This window comes from Pavona decussata, unplaced genomic scaffold (assembly GCF_977016875.1).
Source record: "Pavona decussata unplaced genomic scaffold, jaPavDecu1.1 SCAFFOLD_202, whole genome shotgun sequence".
Lineage (NCBI taxonomy): Eukaryota > Metazoa > Cnidaria > Anthozoa > Scleractinia > Agariciidae > Pavona > Pavona decussata.
The window spans coordinates 187,379-203,827 of record NW_028145610.1 but is presented as its reverse complement, the minus strand read 5'-3'; the positions used below and the strand labels follow the sequence as shown (position 1 = coordinate 203,827).

Genomic DNA, 16,449 nt, shown 5'->3' with positions numbered 1-16,449 from the left:
TGATTTCAAAATGGAAGTAATTAAGTGGTAATTGAACTTCTTGTCGTGCAATTTTGGTCTGAAATCATACTTGTGATTTCAAATCAAACTCGCGCTGCGCGCTCGTTTGATTTTGAAATCACGCGTATCATTTCAGACCAAATTGCACTCCACTCAGTTCAATTACCAATATGAAACACACTTTCCAGTGTTTGATATGGCTTCTCAAATGAGCAATAATTCTTGGAGAAATTCAAGGCTAAAGTTGGCAAAATTTAATGGTTTGGATATGTGTTCCTAATAATTTATTAGGAACACATATCCAAACCATGGTCACAGCTAGGCTCGATTATCAGCTGCTGCTCCTCCCCCAAACAGTGAGGAAATCCTAGACCAGAGACAGCAGCAGAAATAGAGCCAAAGATTGAGTGATATTTGACACCATCAACAAAATACAAAAGTGTGATCACTTATTTCCTGTGGGTGGGGGGTGGGGTGGTCTCATGAGCCAAAGTTTTTATGGAGCATTGTGAACCAAAATTTTGCATGCTTTGCTGTTCAAAGTTTTAAGATCAGAGCAAAGAAACTTAGGTTGAATGGTGATTTGTTAAGCCACAGTGAAGTAGCCTGTGTTGCTCAAAACCTCCAAAAACATTTCAGAGGTGAAAAACATTACAAGATTAAAGGGAGGGGTTCACAGTTCTGCATATCCCGCCATGAATCAAAATACTTTTTCGCCTTTGCTCGCTATAACCCAAGCCTGTTTAATTTAATTTGTTGTTTATGAACCATTCGGAAGGGAATAGGTATATCGGGTGGTAACTTTTTCATATGATTGCATTATTTTGCATGCAAATAACTGTAAACGCATCAACCGTGGAATAAATCCTACGGGTCAACACTAAATTCAATATCAACAATATGAGCACAATCCACTAGCATTTTCTGTGAGTTTTAGTCAACGGTCATTTAGCTTGGACTTACTATAGAATGTGATTACTGAAGTACATGTGAGTGGGATTTTTGAGGCAATAAAGTTGATAAGAAAGGGAAAAAAGCATTTAGATTCATGCACATGCCCTGAAATGTAAACCCCTCCCTTTAAGAGGCACAGTGGTTTAGTCTCCGTGAAAAACTGCCACAAATTGAAAGAAAGATTAAAAAGTACATTTTGGATCTTAAAACTCTTCAGGAGTTTGAGAAACAGACCTGTTGTTTTTTTAGCCTCTGAGAGCCAGACAACTTTTCCAGCTTTTGTTTCACCTGCGTCGACTGGTGAACCACAGCCAGAAAAGGTGTCTGCTCTTGCAGGCTACCTCGTTTTATGTTGAACAATCCAAGGATAAAAGCATGAGTGACCTCTCTGGTTTTGGCTAGGTGCAAAAACTGATGTAAAAAGAATAAAGTTTTTGTTTTCTTGATTGGCATTGAATGTTTGGGTATCTTTCTAAGAATAAAACCACAAAAACCTCATTCATAAATAAACATTTATTTTATGTCCAGAGGTACATAATTTTTAAAAGGCCATGATCTGTACCAGCTATTACAGCTGAATACCCTTATAAGGAACTGGTCATAACAAGTTTGTTCGAAGAGGACCCACCTTGTCTGGGGTAGGGGGGTTATCAAAGACACCACCTAACTCATGAACATTACCGACAAAATTTCATTGGCTTTAAAATTTTGAGTTCACACAGAAATATTCAGCTGCCAAGGGTCAGCATTGCTAGATGAGGAACAAAAGTGAGCTTTGAATCTCATTGTCATTTTTTACTGCTGGATAGAGGGGTGGCTATACAATAAAGACACCATGCCTTGAGGTTGAGGAAGGGGGCTGCAGGCAAAGACCACCATCTATTTTGGGGTTTAGTGGGTCCTGTTCGAGTACATTAGTCCTTACCACTTCCCTAACTGTTGCAAGTTTATTTTTACTAACATTAACAAAGCAAAAAGTTTGTGATGAGTGTGAAGCCTGCATGGCAAGCATTTCCATGGGGATTTTCTGCTTTAGGATTTTTTTTTATTTATTTTTTTTTTTTACTGTGCGGATGTTCACGGCAAAGGTGAAAAAGGCAGAAAACCCTACAGAAATTCTTGCCACACAGGTTAATGACTGTAAAGCTCAATGAAACATGTCGCTAAATATACTCAATGATGACCCTGATGTCAATGAATTTTGGTAAAACAAATTGGCCTTCAATATGGTACTAAAACAAAAAAAATTCAAAAATTACAAAAATACTCCATAAAATTTTCAAAACAATAATATAAAATTATGCATTTTTATCAAAACTCCTGGGAAAAGAACCATTGAAGTGCACCTGATCGACCAGTGTTACAATTCGGGGATCTTTAACAAAATACTTCAACCAGAATATGGTCAAGGAAATGAGGTTGGGGCAACCGGATGCCTAAAATGCAGCTGTCCAATTTGTAATATTCTATTGGAGAACTGTCAATTGTGCATGTGTGACCAACAACAGCTGTGCGCGATTCAATATACAACTTTTTGTAATAAGATACTCTTGTTTATTACATGGTTGATACATGTATGCAAATTTTATTTAATTTGCCCATCATCACGGCGAGTTCAAGTCATTAGCAGCATGAATTTTTATAAACCAAATAAGGATCTCTCCAGCAAAAGAAAGAATATCATCAGATTGAAAAGATTCCTTGCCCAATTCTTCGCTTGCCACTCTCCGCAATGCTATATTCTTCTGTCTGAACAGTTTTAACTAGGATTAAAAAATTGCAATGAAAAGCTTACACTTTGATGACAATGGGGATCCGTGTAATCCTTTAGGGCAGACGAGGATTTGACGACAAACAAACAGTTTTCATCCTCTTGATAGACTTGAGAGAACAATGTTCTTTTTGTTTAAATAACAGCATTAGAATGTCATCTAGACTGTGGACGTGGGTGGCGAAGATAGGATTATTTTGCCCAAAAAAAAACCGATCGCCTTGGATATTTCTTGTTATGTTTTTCGTAAACAAATTAATATTAGTTATATATCTCACTATAATAACATATATCCATCTTCGAATCAGTAAATTACAATAATTCATGTACTTAACATCGTTCCTCCCGAAGAGTGATTTCTTGAAAATGACTGGCTTGGCTGCTTTCAGCCTCCCTTTCACTGTCTGTAGTACGAGATCGTGCACTATTTAACGGTGCTGAGTGTTTGTCGTCCGTATTATCCCCACCGCCAAATCTCGAGCTTGTAGCGTCGCTAAAATTATCACCAGAACATCCTTCTTGACTTGTAACTGTTTCTCCGCAAGTCGTGAGTTGTAGAGCGTGAGTTCCTGTAGTCACGTTAGCTGCAGGGTATAAATTCCCTCGAGGAAACCCAGTAAACACGAGGTTAGGAAAATGACCAGCCATAGGGTATAATATGTTATTTCGCGGAGTGATGTTGTTTGTCATTTGCGGAGCTGGGAAGTATGTGTTTCCAGCTGGCACATTTTGAATCTCCACCGGAGCGTTTCCTCGTGGTGCGCCGTATGGCATCGGCGTTGAAGGTGTGTGATATTCCGGAGGTTGTACTGGTCTGTAGAATCGCCTGTTGGTTTGGTTGCTTCGCTGCCGTGACGAAAGCCCTCGACTTTCGTTCCGTCGGTGCCGCATCCATGCACAGCAGCACACAATAAAGATCACACCGAAAATCCCGACATAACAAAGTGTGGTTACGATAAGAAACTTAGAATCCACCATTGTTGATGCTCAATGTCAAAGCTTTCTGGGCTCTTTGATCACGACAGTGATATGAAACACACACTATAAACGCATCACTTTTAAAGCAACGGCGCCGATCGATCAGATATACACGAGTTTCTTTTCCTTTTTTTTTTCTGACGAGACATTCAATGCTTGAACATTCCAGTTAACGGCGTTCGTTTTCCTTTGAGGTTAATGTGGTCAAAAGAAGAACGATCAATAAATTTCACACTGGATTGGATTTCATGGAGTCGTACCGAGCAGCATCTGTGATTGAATCAAACTTTATTATACGAGCGAGTGAAAAACAACACCCTGTATTAGGCTGTCTGCTCTGCCTCCGCAAAAGGCTCATGAATAAAAATATTCCACTTAAATTCAACCGATCACAAAGAAAGGCACTATTTAATAAAAATATTTTATCTCGCAAGATGTATGAGGAATGAAATGAGCCACCAACCACAACAAAGAATTGTCAGCGGATAGCCTGTGAAGTCGTTCCATGCCTCGCTCGGGTGGAGGGGGAGATGCGTTCTCTTTTTTCAATTCGGGGAGCGCGAAAGTGTGGCAGCGCAAGAGTCGGCGGAGATGGAGGGAGGGTATGACTGCAGGTCAGGAGACGCTGGAATCGGAGTTCTTTGGATCGATGGTTAAAATTCACTGCCATTTCTCAGCTATCAATAAAAGTTTTTGCCAGGGTTTAGCCTTTTTCCAGCTATTAGTAATTTAATGGTCATGATTATGGTTAATTTTAGTTATTTTCGGCTATCATTGAAAAACGCGGCATTTCACCGCTGAATTTTATGTCATAAATTTTAAGTCCTCTTTACTCAGGGCCGTAGCCAGACTTCAGAACAAGACGAGGCAAGTTTCGAGCGCCGAAGGCGCGAGCCGCTAGGGGCGTCTGGGGGCATGCCCCCCAGAAAATTTTGAAATCTAGAGGCTCAGAAATGCTCTTGTAAGCATTTTCCGCGGCATTTTTCTTCAGAAAACTCTATCTTGGGCAAGTATAGAAGTTCACTTTTTTGTTACTTAGCGATACTGGTGCTAAGTTAATGACCATCTGCATTTTAAAGCATTGAAATGTTCTATCACGTATTATAACAATAAAATGAATCCACGAGAGTAGCCAACGTGTATGGATTTTATACTTTAGATAATTAGGAGAAGTCTTATCAATTATCTGTTTCGATATACTCTTGCTTATGTTCTTCAACTTTGATACAGCCATGTCATAATATTGCCATCTCTTATACTTGTAGGACTAAGAAGTCAATATCTTTAAAGATTAAAAGTAGTAAACTTCTCCCTTAACAGTTAGAAAAGTGAAAGTTTTTTGCCCGTTGTTTTTTCTTTACTGAAAGCTAAGGCAATCCGTCTGTGGCCAGAGAGACAACATCACCTCAATGGTAGACAGTACGGATGTTCTAGAGGCAAACCTGTGCGAGCTCCGTCAAGAGTTTTGAAATGCCTCTCTCACGCCAACCAAATGCAAACGGCTCTTTTAAGAGCCATTACAAATGAGAAAGGCTTGATCAACAAATCTTTTAAAACCTATTCTTTTACATTTTCTTTTCGCTCAAACGTTCAATACATGTATTAAAGTGTTTGCAACAAATCGATTGCCAGCACTGCAAACGACATTTTGTTCTTTTACGACAGTTGTATAAGCAAAGAATGCTCCCACACCGGCTCTCAGCCATGGCAGATAACATACGGGAATAATGGTGACCTTTGATGTCACGCGGCCTATCACGGTTATGTCACGATACGTCTTCTTAGTGGCCCCTGTAACCTTAAATCATTTGAAAAACCGCTACTCATAGTTCACATGAAACGATTTAACCTCCGTAAAATGCTTTTCCCCTCAATTCATCCACCTTATATTAGCTGGTTTTATCTTAACCAATCCATTTTTTTCTAGGGACTGTTTTCTCAATTGAACGTTCCTTCCAAAAAGAAAAAAGGGCCAAAATCAAGACGAGGCAACTGCCTCGTCTTGCCTCATGCTAGCTACGGCCCTGTTACTACTGGTAGCTACTGATTGAGTGGAGGCCTTAACGGGAAAATGAATTTTGATATTTTATAAAATTTTATTTTACTGAGGCAAAGAAATTAAAATTTCTGAAATACAATCTGATTTTAAACGAGTCTGCGACATATTTTACGCAATTTTTGTGACATCATGATCTAATTCTTTAGACTACTTTCATGCGCAAAAACTTGGCCTCACTCAATAAAAACAAGTACCGCTTGCATTTCTGCTAGTCTCTGAATGAAATGATCCAAGATTCCGTGTACTAATCCTGTACTGGCTGTTGGTTGTTAATGGTATCGCTGTTTTTCTAGGTTGTTCCCTCTTTAACTTGTTGGTTATATTTCCCAAACCGTGCAGCCTTGCTTTTTTATAGAATTTGTACTCAGTAAAATATTAACTACTTAGTTACTTACAACTTCAGGTCGTTGACGCAACTGGTGTCACACTATTCTAACGACGAACATATGACACCATGGTTACAAAATGACCACTGTTGTCCGTTATTCTTTTTCCGGCTAACTTTTAATATCGTGATGTAAACATAAAAATACCCCTTCTCGTATAAGCAGGAGCCGGATATCCATTTATGTTTCCGTCTTTTATGCGTTGAAACTAAATAAGGAGTTTGGAGGACGAGTCAGGGTCCTGACACACTTCTCATGTGTTGACACCAATGGTGCACGAAAGAAGTCTGTTCTTTCGAGTTCTACGAAACTCGACAAGTACTGACAGTGGTCAAAACTACTATACTCGAACAAGATTCCCCTTTGAAAAACCCAAAATAGATGGTGGTCTCTGCCTGTAGCCCCCTTCCTCAACCTCAAAAGATGGTGTCTTTTAAAATTGTTGCATAGCTACCCCTCTATCCAGCAGTAAAAAGCGACAAGGATTGTCAAACCTCACTTGTATTTCTAGCAACTCTTGTTAGCTGGATATTTCTGTACCAATTCAAATTTTAAGGCCAATACAATTTGTCGGTAATGTTCAGCCCAGACAAGGTGTTTCCTCTTTGAACAAACTTGTTTTGACAAGTTCCCTAAGAGTGTTTTGGCTCATGTAGAAAATGTTTTATGATTGGAATCCTACCGCACCGCCATTTTGCTAGTACAGCTACGTATCCTCGGCCCAAAATTGTGAAAAAAATATCCAAGCATAACCTGATTGTTTCTATCAACTCTGACTATTGGCCAGAAATTACCTGTGTAGAACTACGGACGAGTATCCTATGGCACTTCTCGAAGTCTTAGTAATTTGTAGGAACAACGAATGAAGCATTTCTGAACTAATGTAACATATTTATTTTCAATCTAATGGAAAATATTGGTCAAGTACAAACGTATCTGAAATGAGTAAGCATACTTCATTAATATTCATGTGGGTATGTACATTATATTACATATTGTACAGTCAGCCACAGCAACTCTAGCAATTCATCGTTCTACTGCTGAGACAAAAATGTTCAATGCACACAATTCTATGAAAACTATTGGGTTTTATGTACAAGCCTCTCTTGAGGTCGTGAAAATGTCGTTTCTTTTGAGAAATCGACAGCAGCATCTGAGCGGTTTTAAATAAATCACCAAAAAGGAACGGCTCTTTTGATTCTTCTCCTGTTGAGCTCTGTGATTGGCTTAAAAAATCTCGTGCAACTTGTTTTATCCAATGCGGTTCCAATGAGAGCAAACGTGCGCCCATAAGTAACCAATCACAAGCTAGAAAACAGCCGATGGCTTGCGCGCGTTTTACCGCGCCGGTGTCAGTTTTGCTTTCTTGTACGACTCCTGATTGGTTAATTGTGTTGATAACGTCCGTTTCGATTATAAAGAGCCGATTACTTTGATTTTAGGATTTATTTTAGAACCGCTCTTGTCAACATTACACATTTTGGTTTTGTCTGACATCTCTGTACAAATTAGCACTAAAGTTGCTTCAGTAATAAAATCTCTCTCTAGCATAGGTCCAGCCTATTTTACCAGCGAGAACTGGGGGTATTTTGCTCACTTGCTAAGCTATTAAGGGAATTATTTCTCAGCATGAGGTTATAAACAAGCCTTTACATTAGGCACATTCTAAGTTCTATTTTTTTCCAAGTATTTTCTAAGAAAATAACTATTTTTTTACTTTTAATATAGCTTGCTAACGGCTCAGTTCTTCGAAATGAAATGCATTTGTGAAGTAGTGCGAAAACAGCGCACGAACTTTCGTTTCTTTTTTTCTGGCTTGGGGTCCACGCGCGCCTCTTCTCATTTTGAGCTCTGTGATTGGCTTTTTAAAAAAAAAATTCGTGCAACCTGTTTTAACCAATGCGGTTCAAATGAGAACAAACGTGCCCTTTTAGTAACCAATCACGAGCTAGAAAACAACCGATGGCTTGCGCGCGTTTTGCCGCGCTGGTGCGTTGGTGCTGAGTTCAACTTGTGCGCAAGTCTCGAGACAACGCTTAAGAAATTTAACACCCGCCGAAGATGCTACAACCTCTCCGCGAGCCTCTTGTCATCTGCAATCCTATTCTATTGCTGTCTTTGCAGTTGCTGCTACATACCAACTAAGGTAAAGTTCTATTGTTACCAACCTACTCAACAGGAAACGCTGATTTTAGTGACCCAGTACAACACTTTTTCAACCACTGTCTAAACAAGACGTTGAAAATTCTTGAACGATGCGTTTCACCGTGTCAAATGTTCAGCGCCGGTGAAGAGTTGATACCTTCATGAAGATGTGGCTTCACGCTAGAAGTTAAGCAACCTTGCCGAAGAGAAAACGGTTAACAATGCAACGCAACGAAAACAGCTCGCACTACATAACACATGCACCAAAGTGAGCCGCTCGCAGGCTACGAGGGAACTTAGCACAGATTTCCTGAGTCATAAACATCTACCGAAAGTGAAATATTTCCATCGTGACCTTGTTTTAACTTTATATAGCAAGGTTCTGAAACACTGGAATTTCTTCTTGCCTCACGAAAATCTATACTCAAGTTCCCTGTTAGTCATGCCGTCCAGACGACATCGGTGTTGATACATAGTTCGATCTGAAAATAACTGCGGTGATGACTTGAATGTACAGAATTAACCCCCCCCCCCCCCCCCACCCCATTCCAAGAAAAATAGAGAGAGAAGTGATCCGCACCACGTGGAAACCTGCTCAGAAAATTTCATTTGAATGGTCACACTTTAGGATTTCATCCACAAACTCAAAAGTTAGAATCACCTTGTACAGCATAATAAACAGCACCACTGGAAAGTACTGCTCAGTAGCTTTCATTTGAATGGTCACACTTTAGGATTTCACTTACAGACTCAAAAGTTAGAATCATCTTGTACAGCATAATAAACAACACCACAGGAAAGTACTGCTCAGTAGCTTTCATTTGAATGGTCACACTTTAGGATTTCACTTACAGACTCAAAAGTTAGAATCATCTTGTACAGCATAATAAACAACACCACAGGAAAGTACTGCTCAGTAGCTTTCATTTGAATGGTCACACTTTAGGATTTCATCCACAGACTCAAAAGTTAGAATCATCTTGTACAGCATAATAAACAGCACCACAGGAAAGTACTGCTCAGTAGCTTTCATTTGAATGGTCACACTTTAGGATTTTATCCACAGACTCAAAAGTTAGAATCATCTTGTACAGCATAATAAACAGCACCACAGAAAAGTACTGCTCAGTAGCTTTCATTTGAATGGTCACACTTTAGGATTTCATCCACAGACTCAAAAGTTAGAATCATCTTGTACAGCATAATAAACAGCACCACAGGAAAGTACTGCTCAGTAGCTTTCATTTGAATGGTCACACTTTAGGATTTCATGCACAGAATGAAAAGTTCAACCAGCTTTGAAGTTGTATCCACAGTTACGGAAGATAGAACTAACTTAACACAATAACACAATGAACAGTGTCACGCAAAAGCACTGCATTTAAGAACCACACCAGACGAGCTGAGTTTGAATAGCGGAGAGAAAGGCCCTTTTTGAAGGAAGGGGAATAAACGCGATCTTTTAGCATTGTGTGAACACACACAAAGCATGACAACGACTGAGTAGAGTTGTTTATGAACGAAAGTAAACTGGTTTGGTTTTGTTTCGACGCTACTTTTTGCCTTTTTTTCCTTTCTTGTTTTTGCCACCACGTTTAGGCGCATCGTCATCGTCATCATCATCGTCATCATCATCATCATCATCGTCCTCTTCGTCCTCGTCATCATCGTCATCGTCGTCATCATCGTCGTCTTCATCATCATCATCGTCGTCATCATCATCGTCATCATCATCATCGCTGTCGTCAGCATTCTTTTTCGGAGCTTTGCTGATAGATTGTTTGGGTTTTGATGAAGGGATCTCGTCGTCTTCTCTTTCTCTTTCTTCCTTTTTCTCCAGTAACCTGTACCACGCTCTTTTGACAGCAAGCATCCGCCAACATTGATAGATCCCCCATCTGTTGATCTCCAACAAAGAGACTCGCATTCTGCCGACGCCTTCTACGTATTTAGCTTGATGAATGCCCGAGTTCCTCTTATACTTGACAAACACACGCCGGTGATCTTGCAGGTAAAACCGGATAATCTTGTTAATGTCCTCCTCTTGAATGCCATTTTGGTCATTCCGCTAAAAAGCAAGGATTAAAGAAGAGCGTGAGAATATATCATGATTGTTTCTAACCTAAGTGCGAATGCAGCCGAGTCTCATCGAGTATCATACCAGCGTCGTACGCACTGGACCCCAATTTTAATCACGATAGATATATAGAGACCTTTAGATTCTAGTACGAGTTTTTCCAATAGACAAAGAGCTCGCCGGTGAAGCAGTGTCATTTTGGCGGGAAAACGAGATAGCCGCCGTCATTTTACTACGAGTTTCTTCCAATAGACAAATGCGCGCGCTAGTGAACCAGTGTCGTTTTGGCGGGAAAACGAGATAGAAGTCGTCATTTTACTACGAGTTTTTTCCAATAGACAAAGAGCTCGCGCGAGTGAACCAGTGTCATTTTGGCGGGAAAACAAGGGAGCCTGATCGTCATTTTACTAAGAGTTTTTTGTGAGAAAGGTATACCTGCCAACTCTCACGCATTATGCGTGAGTCACACGCCTGCGGACTCGATCGATCTCACGCATCGAGGACAATTTCTCACGCCTGACTCACAAATCCGGACGAGTTGTTCTAAAAAAGCTTCATTTCATTTCAGATGTGTTATGTATTATTTCTTTACTCTTTACAACAACCACAAAAGCTTTCAAATGTCTACAATCCGTTCGAATCGTAAGAGTTCAAAGGTCGTCGGAATATCTTCGGACATTTTCGGCAACGTTAGGAAATCGTTGGAAATCTTCGGAAGTGGCTCGGACGTTTTCGGAAATCCCGGTCATGACGAGACAAAAATCTCACGCATTTGACTCAGAGAAAGTTGGTAGGTTTAGAACAGCGTAGTGGTGAAAACAAGTCCTCAAAACGTAGGTGATCTCGTCTTTTTGGAATGACGAAAGGGCTTAAGTATTATCATTCAACACGTCTGCGACAAGTTCATCGCTCACAAAGGGTAAATTGAAGCTTCCTGGGATATATTTGTTCTTAGTACTTCGCGAAAATCTCTAAGTCAAATCTCGTATTTGTAGTCGTCCTCGCGCTAGTCTAAGAATCTAAAGGTCACTAATGATATTTTGTCAACAGGCCATGTCAAAATTTGCACTCCGCTCTGTATATTGTGGCGAAAGAGAAGGTGTCTCTCGTAACGTGAATCGTCTGCGTGCGACAGGCGATGAGAGACGGCTGCATCGCATAAACATGTCAATCAGTTGAAGAACACCACGCAGTATTTTAGCTACGCGATGGTCGCGAAGACTGACATTGTGGAGAAAGGAGAATGTTCCTGGCCCTGAAATGATGGAGCGCAAACACGGAAAAAAATCTCGCTGGCCAAAAATCAACAAAAAGAATAACCAAAAAGCTAAGAAACAACGCGAAACATGCACGCGACTATCTGTTTACGAGTTCTAGTATACATACAATATCATTTGCGCTCTCGTGGAAGCTATTAAATCTAAAAAAATAGTCTGATTTTACATCCCTGCAGTCATTCCGCCTTCTCTTTGGCCTTTTGTCACAGTTTCAATTTCCATCAACTTTCGTCAACTGTCTTTTTTAAATTTCCTTTCATCCCGGAATAAAATAAAGACGCGCAAGAGATCCTCCACAATCAAAGAGCCAGGAACAGACTAGAAGAAAGTAGGGGAGGGGAGGGAAAAGAAGGCAAGACGAGATATACCTGCTATACCCTCCCCACCCCCTTGTCACTACTCTCCTTTTCAGTATTAAAATAAACAACTTGAACTAACAGCACACTCAATGGCTTGATGTTAACTCTTTTAAATCACGTCTTAGTTATTTGACGAGTTTACTGGGCATCTGGTTAAAAGTTTTACGTGTGATTATAATTATTTTATATGGGCGATGGAGTTGCTTTCCTTATTCAAGTCATATTATTGTTCTAAAAAATAAATATATTACTTGATTTAACTCAATTCCATTAATTACATGGATCTGATAGAGGATGAAGTTTGACAATGCTTCTGAGGACATCGCCGAAAGGAAAGATTCTTAACAACGGTTTACATTTTTCTAACAATTATTTTAAATATCACTTGCTGAAAGCACAGTGACTATGATCAGTTTAACAAAGTTGGTTATCATTTATAAAGTAAACGACAGCTGACTACCTTTGTCGAAAAAAGTCACATTGCGTTATCATAAATTAAAATCTCCAAATACGAGAATATTAATTTGTCATAACCCAAGATGATTCAAATTAGTATTAAATTACCCACCATTTACATTAACGCATGGTGTCAAACATTCACATCGTTCATTTAATTTGCATCACAATCATGAGAAAACTTCACCATTTAACTAAATTATATATGACTGTTACTTTTAATACCCACTATTAGATGACCTTGTATATTGTGCATTCAGTTAAACTTTAAAATACGCGAACATATTTACCAATTTCTGAACCCCTTTTAGCTGAAGTTAAACTAATAGCACTTCTATTACACACTGTGTAGATAGCATTGCATAGTACTGAGTAACTCCTCTTTTTAACCGGTTAGCTTTTCATCCCTTTCGTTTAACATTTTGTCCTTGTAATTTTTGAAGTTAAAATATAAAGTATACAGAACTAAAGCGAACGTTGGCGTAAATTATAGATATACTTTACTCTGTAAAAAATGTATCTGAAAAAAGAACGGCATGTTGACGACTTCTGCTTTTTACTTTTTACTGAATTAAGTTCTCAGCTTCCGTTAACGAAATGTTACAAAAGATATTTCTGAAGAGCTACCAACAAGATCAATTTAATGTAGAGTAAAATGAGGTTAAGAGAACACCTTGACTAATTTTAAACAGGTTTAGCATTAAGAATACGAATAATCCTCATATCGTGTTCGCACTGAAGGAATTATTTTTAACAACAACAGCTTATTCAGACGAGATACTCGATGACGTAACAGTGATGCTGAAGATTTTCCACTTTAGCTACACACATGAAAGAACCTCGAACTTAAAAACAAATGTTTTACGTTTAAGGAGCTCAACATTTTATCTCATTTGTGCCGAGTCAAAGGCTTAAGGATATACTTTTGCTTTATCACAGTTTACGGTAGTAACCGCCATTTTGTCAAAATGTCTGCTTTGATAAGACTCGGTGAGTTATTTGTTTAGAATTACAATTTAAATGCGAAAGAAACAAAATGGTTGTTCTGTTAAGGGAATTTTTAAACAACGAATTGAATCGGCAGCATTTACATTTAAAACGCAATCATTGTTCGCAAAGATTTATGAAAACAACGGTTTCAACTGTCGATTGTTTTATTTCGTTTATACTGTTTAGAAGATTGTTATTTTCTCCTGTTGGCACAAAACAAGGACATAAAGCAACTGAACAGAAACACTGAATAAACGTGACAACAACAGACAAAAAGAACAACAATGATAACAAATACAAAGCTTCACAGACTCAAAACGTGAAGAAGAAAAAAACAGAAACAAGGACGTCTCCATCTGAGGTCTTTGCTTTGAAAAACAAACAAACCAAAAGCAACTGCTTGATAACTAAGTCTTTAAGATCCCGATTTTCGATTTCTCGCGATTAGTTTTCTAGGATCATTTACGGGAGGATCACGTGACATTTTTTGTCAAGTTGGGTGTCCTGCAATCTCGTACCCGTAGAAATGTCACGTGCCATTGATAGTCTGCCTGTCAGATCGCACCGACTGAATATCACATTGAAACCGAAAACTTTTGTCAATAAGCTCAAGAACCTTTTACATGAAGCATTGTTTTTTTTTTATTAAATGCAACGCAGAGTTATGACTAGAAGATTTATTTGTCGCTAACGCTCCAATAAATCGCACAATGTTACAAGACAAGTAGCAAATTACACGCGCAAGTTTGCAACTTCCAAGGAAGCTTGCAGCATACGGTCTCGGACGGGACTTAGTTGCGTGCAACAGTTTAATTTGTGTGGAAATCTCAAAATGTCAGTTTGTCTAGTTTTACACAGTTTTCAGTAACCGAAAGTTCTAGTTTCTGCTTTTACTACGTTGTCCAAAGCAAAGTTGGAAAACAGAAAAGAAGGGCAGACAGACGAACGGACGGATAGACAGATAGACGGACAGATAGGCAGACATACCGTCAGACAGACGGACGGACGGATAGACAGACAGACAGACAAACGGACGGACAGACGGATCGACACACAGACAATAGCCCGACTAAACAGACGTCGTTTTCGCGGTGCTTACCACCGGGTCTCCCCGCGAAAGTGGTCGCACAAGGAAAGGACGTCTGATTACTCTGGCTAAGCAGACAAAAAAACGGTGCCATTACAAATACAAAAACCACACCACATTTTGAGGAAATAAGCGACATACTGGATTTTATCTGGTCTAACTGCTCCCTCAGTTCTGTAATAGAGGCACCTCGCTGTACAGGATGTCAAAATGCCAATCAGTTAATAAACAACTAAACATGTGCTCTGTAGACCGTAGGGGCTACAAAGGCTTCTACTGACAGACCTTTCCCTTAGTTTTTCAGCTACCAGGTGGAGTAAAGCCATGATGATTACCAGATCGAAATTACTGCATTAATATTGCACGTTAAATGATTGAAAGCGTATAGATAGTTATGATGATGTTCGTCCTTCGTAGTCGAAGATGACCATGACATCTCTTAGGTAGTAGGGCTGCTTCTTATAGCGAATACATGGATATCATATCCGTCTAGTTACAGCCTCCTTTTGATAAATCGGTCAAACAATTTCCCGACAAAAACAACAGATACTATACCTAAAACTCACCTTTCTACAATTCACTAATCTAGATTAAAGGCAATGTTATTTCAATTTTTTTTTTCAAAACGATGTAGTAGCAAAAGTGGTCTAGGGTAATATAAAACCTCAGACAATTTCTTACCCTGTTTCAGTTGCTTTTCAACTAAGCAGAGAGGTTTCTCATACAATGGCTTTCATTAGCAACACATTTCTAAAGGCGATGACAACTATCACACAGAAAAGCGCTACATGGAAAAACGTTCGAAACAGCTCCAACTGTTTTCTAAAATAAATACAAGATATATCCTGGGAAAAATTCTTGCAGCAATTCCCAGAAAACGGCAACTGTAATCATTACAGCCGACGCCTGAATGTGAATATACTTAATCTATCCTTCTTAGAGTGACTAACACACGACAGGGCGCCCGCTCAAACCGTGTGACCGCTGACTCGTGTGACTGTTGGTCTATGGGGGACTGGGGCGACCGAAAAAAGTGGGTGGGGATCAGAACCAGGAGCCGATTACCCGGAGCATACAACTACTATGTATTTATGTCACGACGATTTCACAGTCCTATTTATTTTCAGACTGTGGTTTCCACGAATTTAAGCCTTGCTATCCAATCATAAGCATAAGCTTTGCTTTACTCTCATGAGGATCGGAAATTAAAATTGCGCAGGGAATAGTGATAAAAAAGCCTATCCATGATCACCCCTGACTTGCTCTCGTCTGGCCTCGTAGCTCAGTCGGTAGAGCAACAGACGATCAAATACGGAGATCGTGGGTTCGAATCCCACCGTGATCAAAGATTGTTTTCTTTTCCTCGTGCAGTCTCCGTTTTCCTTACTAGGACTAACGCTCAGTGGGAAATTCATGGGTTCACTTTAGCACTTTAACAAACACTGCAGAGTTAATTTTCTGATTCATCGTGAAAACGCCGTGACACAAGCCTAATACGGACTAAGATGACTGTCCTGATGAGAATGGTTATTCATGATACAAAAAAATAATATGATGTTGGTGATGATAATAACGATGATGACGATAATGATGATGAAATGATGTAACAACAGTAAAGATAGTGATAGTTATAATAATCTTCATGATGGCGATCATGATAATGATGATCATGATCATGATGATGATAACGATGATGACAGTAGAATGATAACGATAATGATAGTGATAATTTCTTTAACAAGTAAGGCAGCTTCAACAGTCCTCCAAAACTTATGCGTAATAAATGATACTTCTACAAATAGTAATTATCAAATACTGATAGAACATAATGAGAAACTATATATAGTGGCATTGACTCAAAAAACAACAGATAACCTAAACGATACCCTTAGATCTAAAAACTATATTCT

At 39.2% G+C, this 16,449-nt stretch overlaps 2 protein-coding genes and 1 long non-coding RNA gene across 4 annotated transcripts in view; 1 reads left to right on the top strand and 2 right to left on the bottom strand.

The window, feature by feature from the left end:
* Nucleotides 1–292: 292 nt before the first annotated feature.
* Nucleotides 293–2,762, top strand: LOC146460968 (uncharacterized). The gene is made up of 2 exons (XR_014857505.1): nt 293–1,551; nt 1,901–2,762. It is a non-coding gene; the product is annotated as an uncharacterized LOC146460968 (long non-coding RNA).
* On the bottom strand, nt 2,565–4,523 carry LOC146460967 (uncharacterized). The gene is made up of 2 exons (XM_085087441.1): nt 3,056–4,523; nt 2,565–2,703 (listed from the first exon to the last, which is right to left on the bottom strand). Exon 1 carries the CDS (start codon nt 3,701–3,703, stop codon nt 3,056–3,058), a length of 648 nt encoding a protein of 215 aa, XP_084943567.1. The 5' UTR covers nt 3,704–4,523; the 3' UTR covers nt 2,565–2,703.
* Nucleotides 4,524–7,018: 2,495 nt separating this feature from the next.
* The window catches only part of LOC146460966 (coiled-coil domain-containing protein 154-like), a 28,928-nt gene continuing 19,497 nt past the window's right edge, over nt 7,019–16,449 (bottom strand). Inside the window, exons 16-17 of one of the 2 annotated variants that reach the window (XM_085087445.1) lie at nt 14,681–14,732; nt 10,218–10,361 (exon numbers count right to left, since the gene is read on the bottom strand). In XM_085087445.1, the coding sequence (XP_084943571.1) occupies nt 10,354–10,361; nt 14,681–14,732 (60 nt within the window). In that variant the 3' untranslated portion in view covers nt 10,218–10,353. Of the gene's footprint in view, nt 10,362–14,680; nt 14,733–16,449 lie in introns of both variants that reach the window. The other variant, XM_085087444.1, reaches the window with a different exon arrangement.

Coding starts and splice junctions, on each gene's coding strand:
- LOC146460967 (XM_085087441.1), bottom strand. CDS start 3,703: ATGGTGGATTCTAAGTTTCTTATCGTAACCACACTTTGTTATGTCGGG.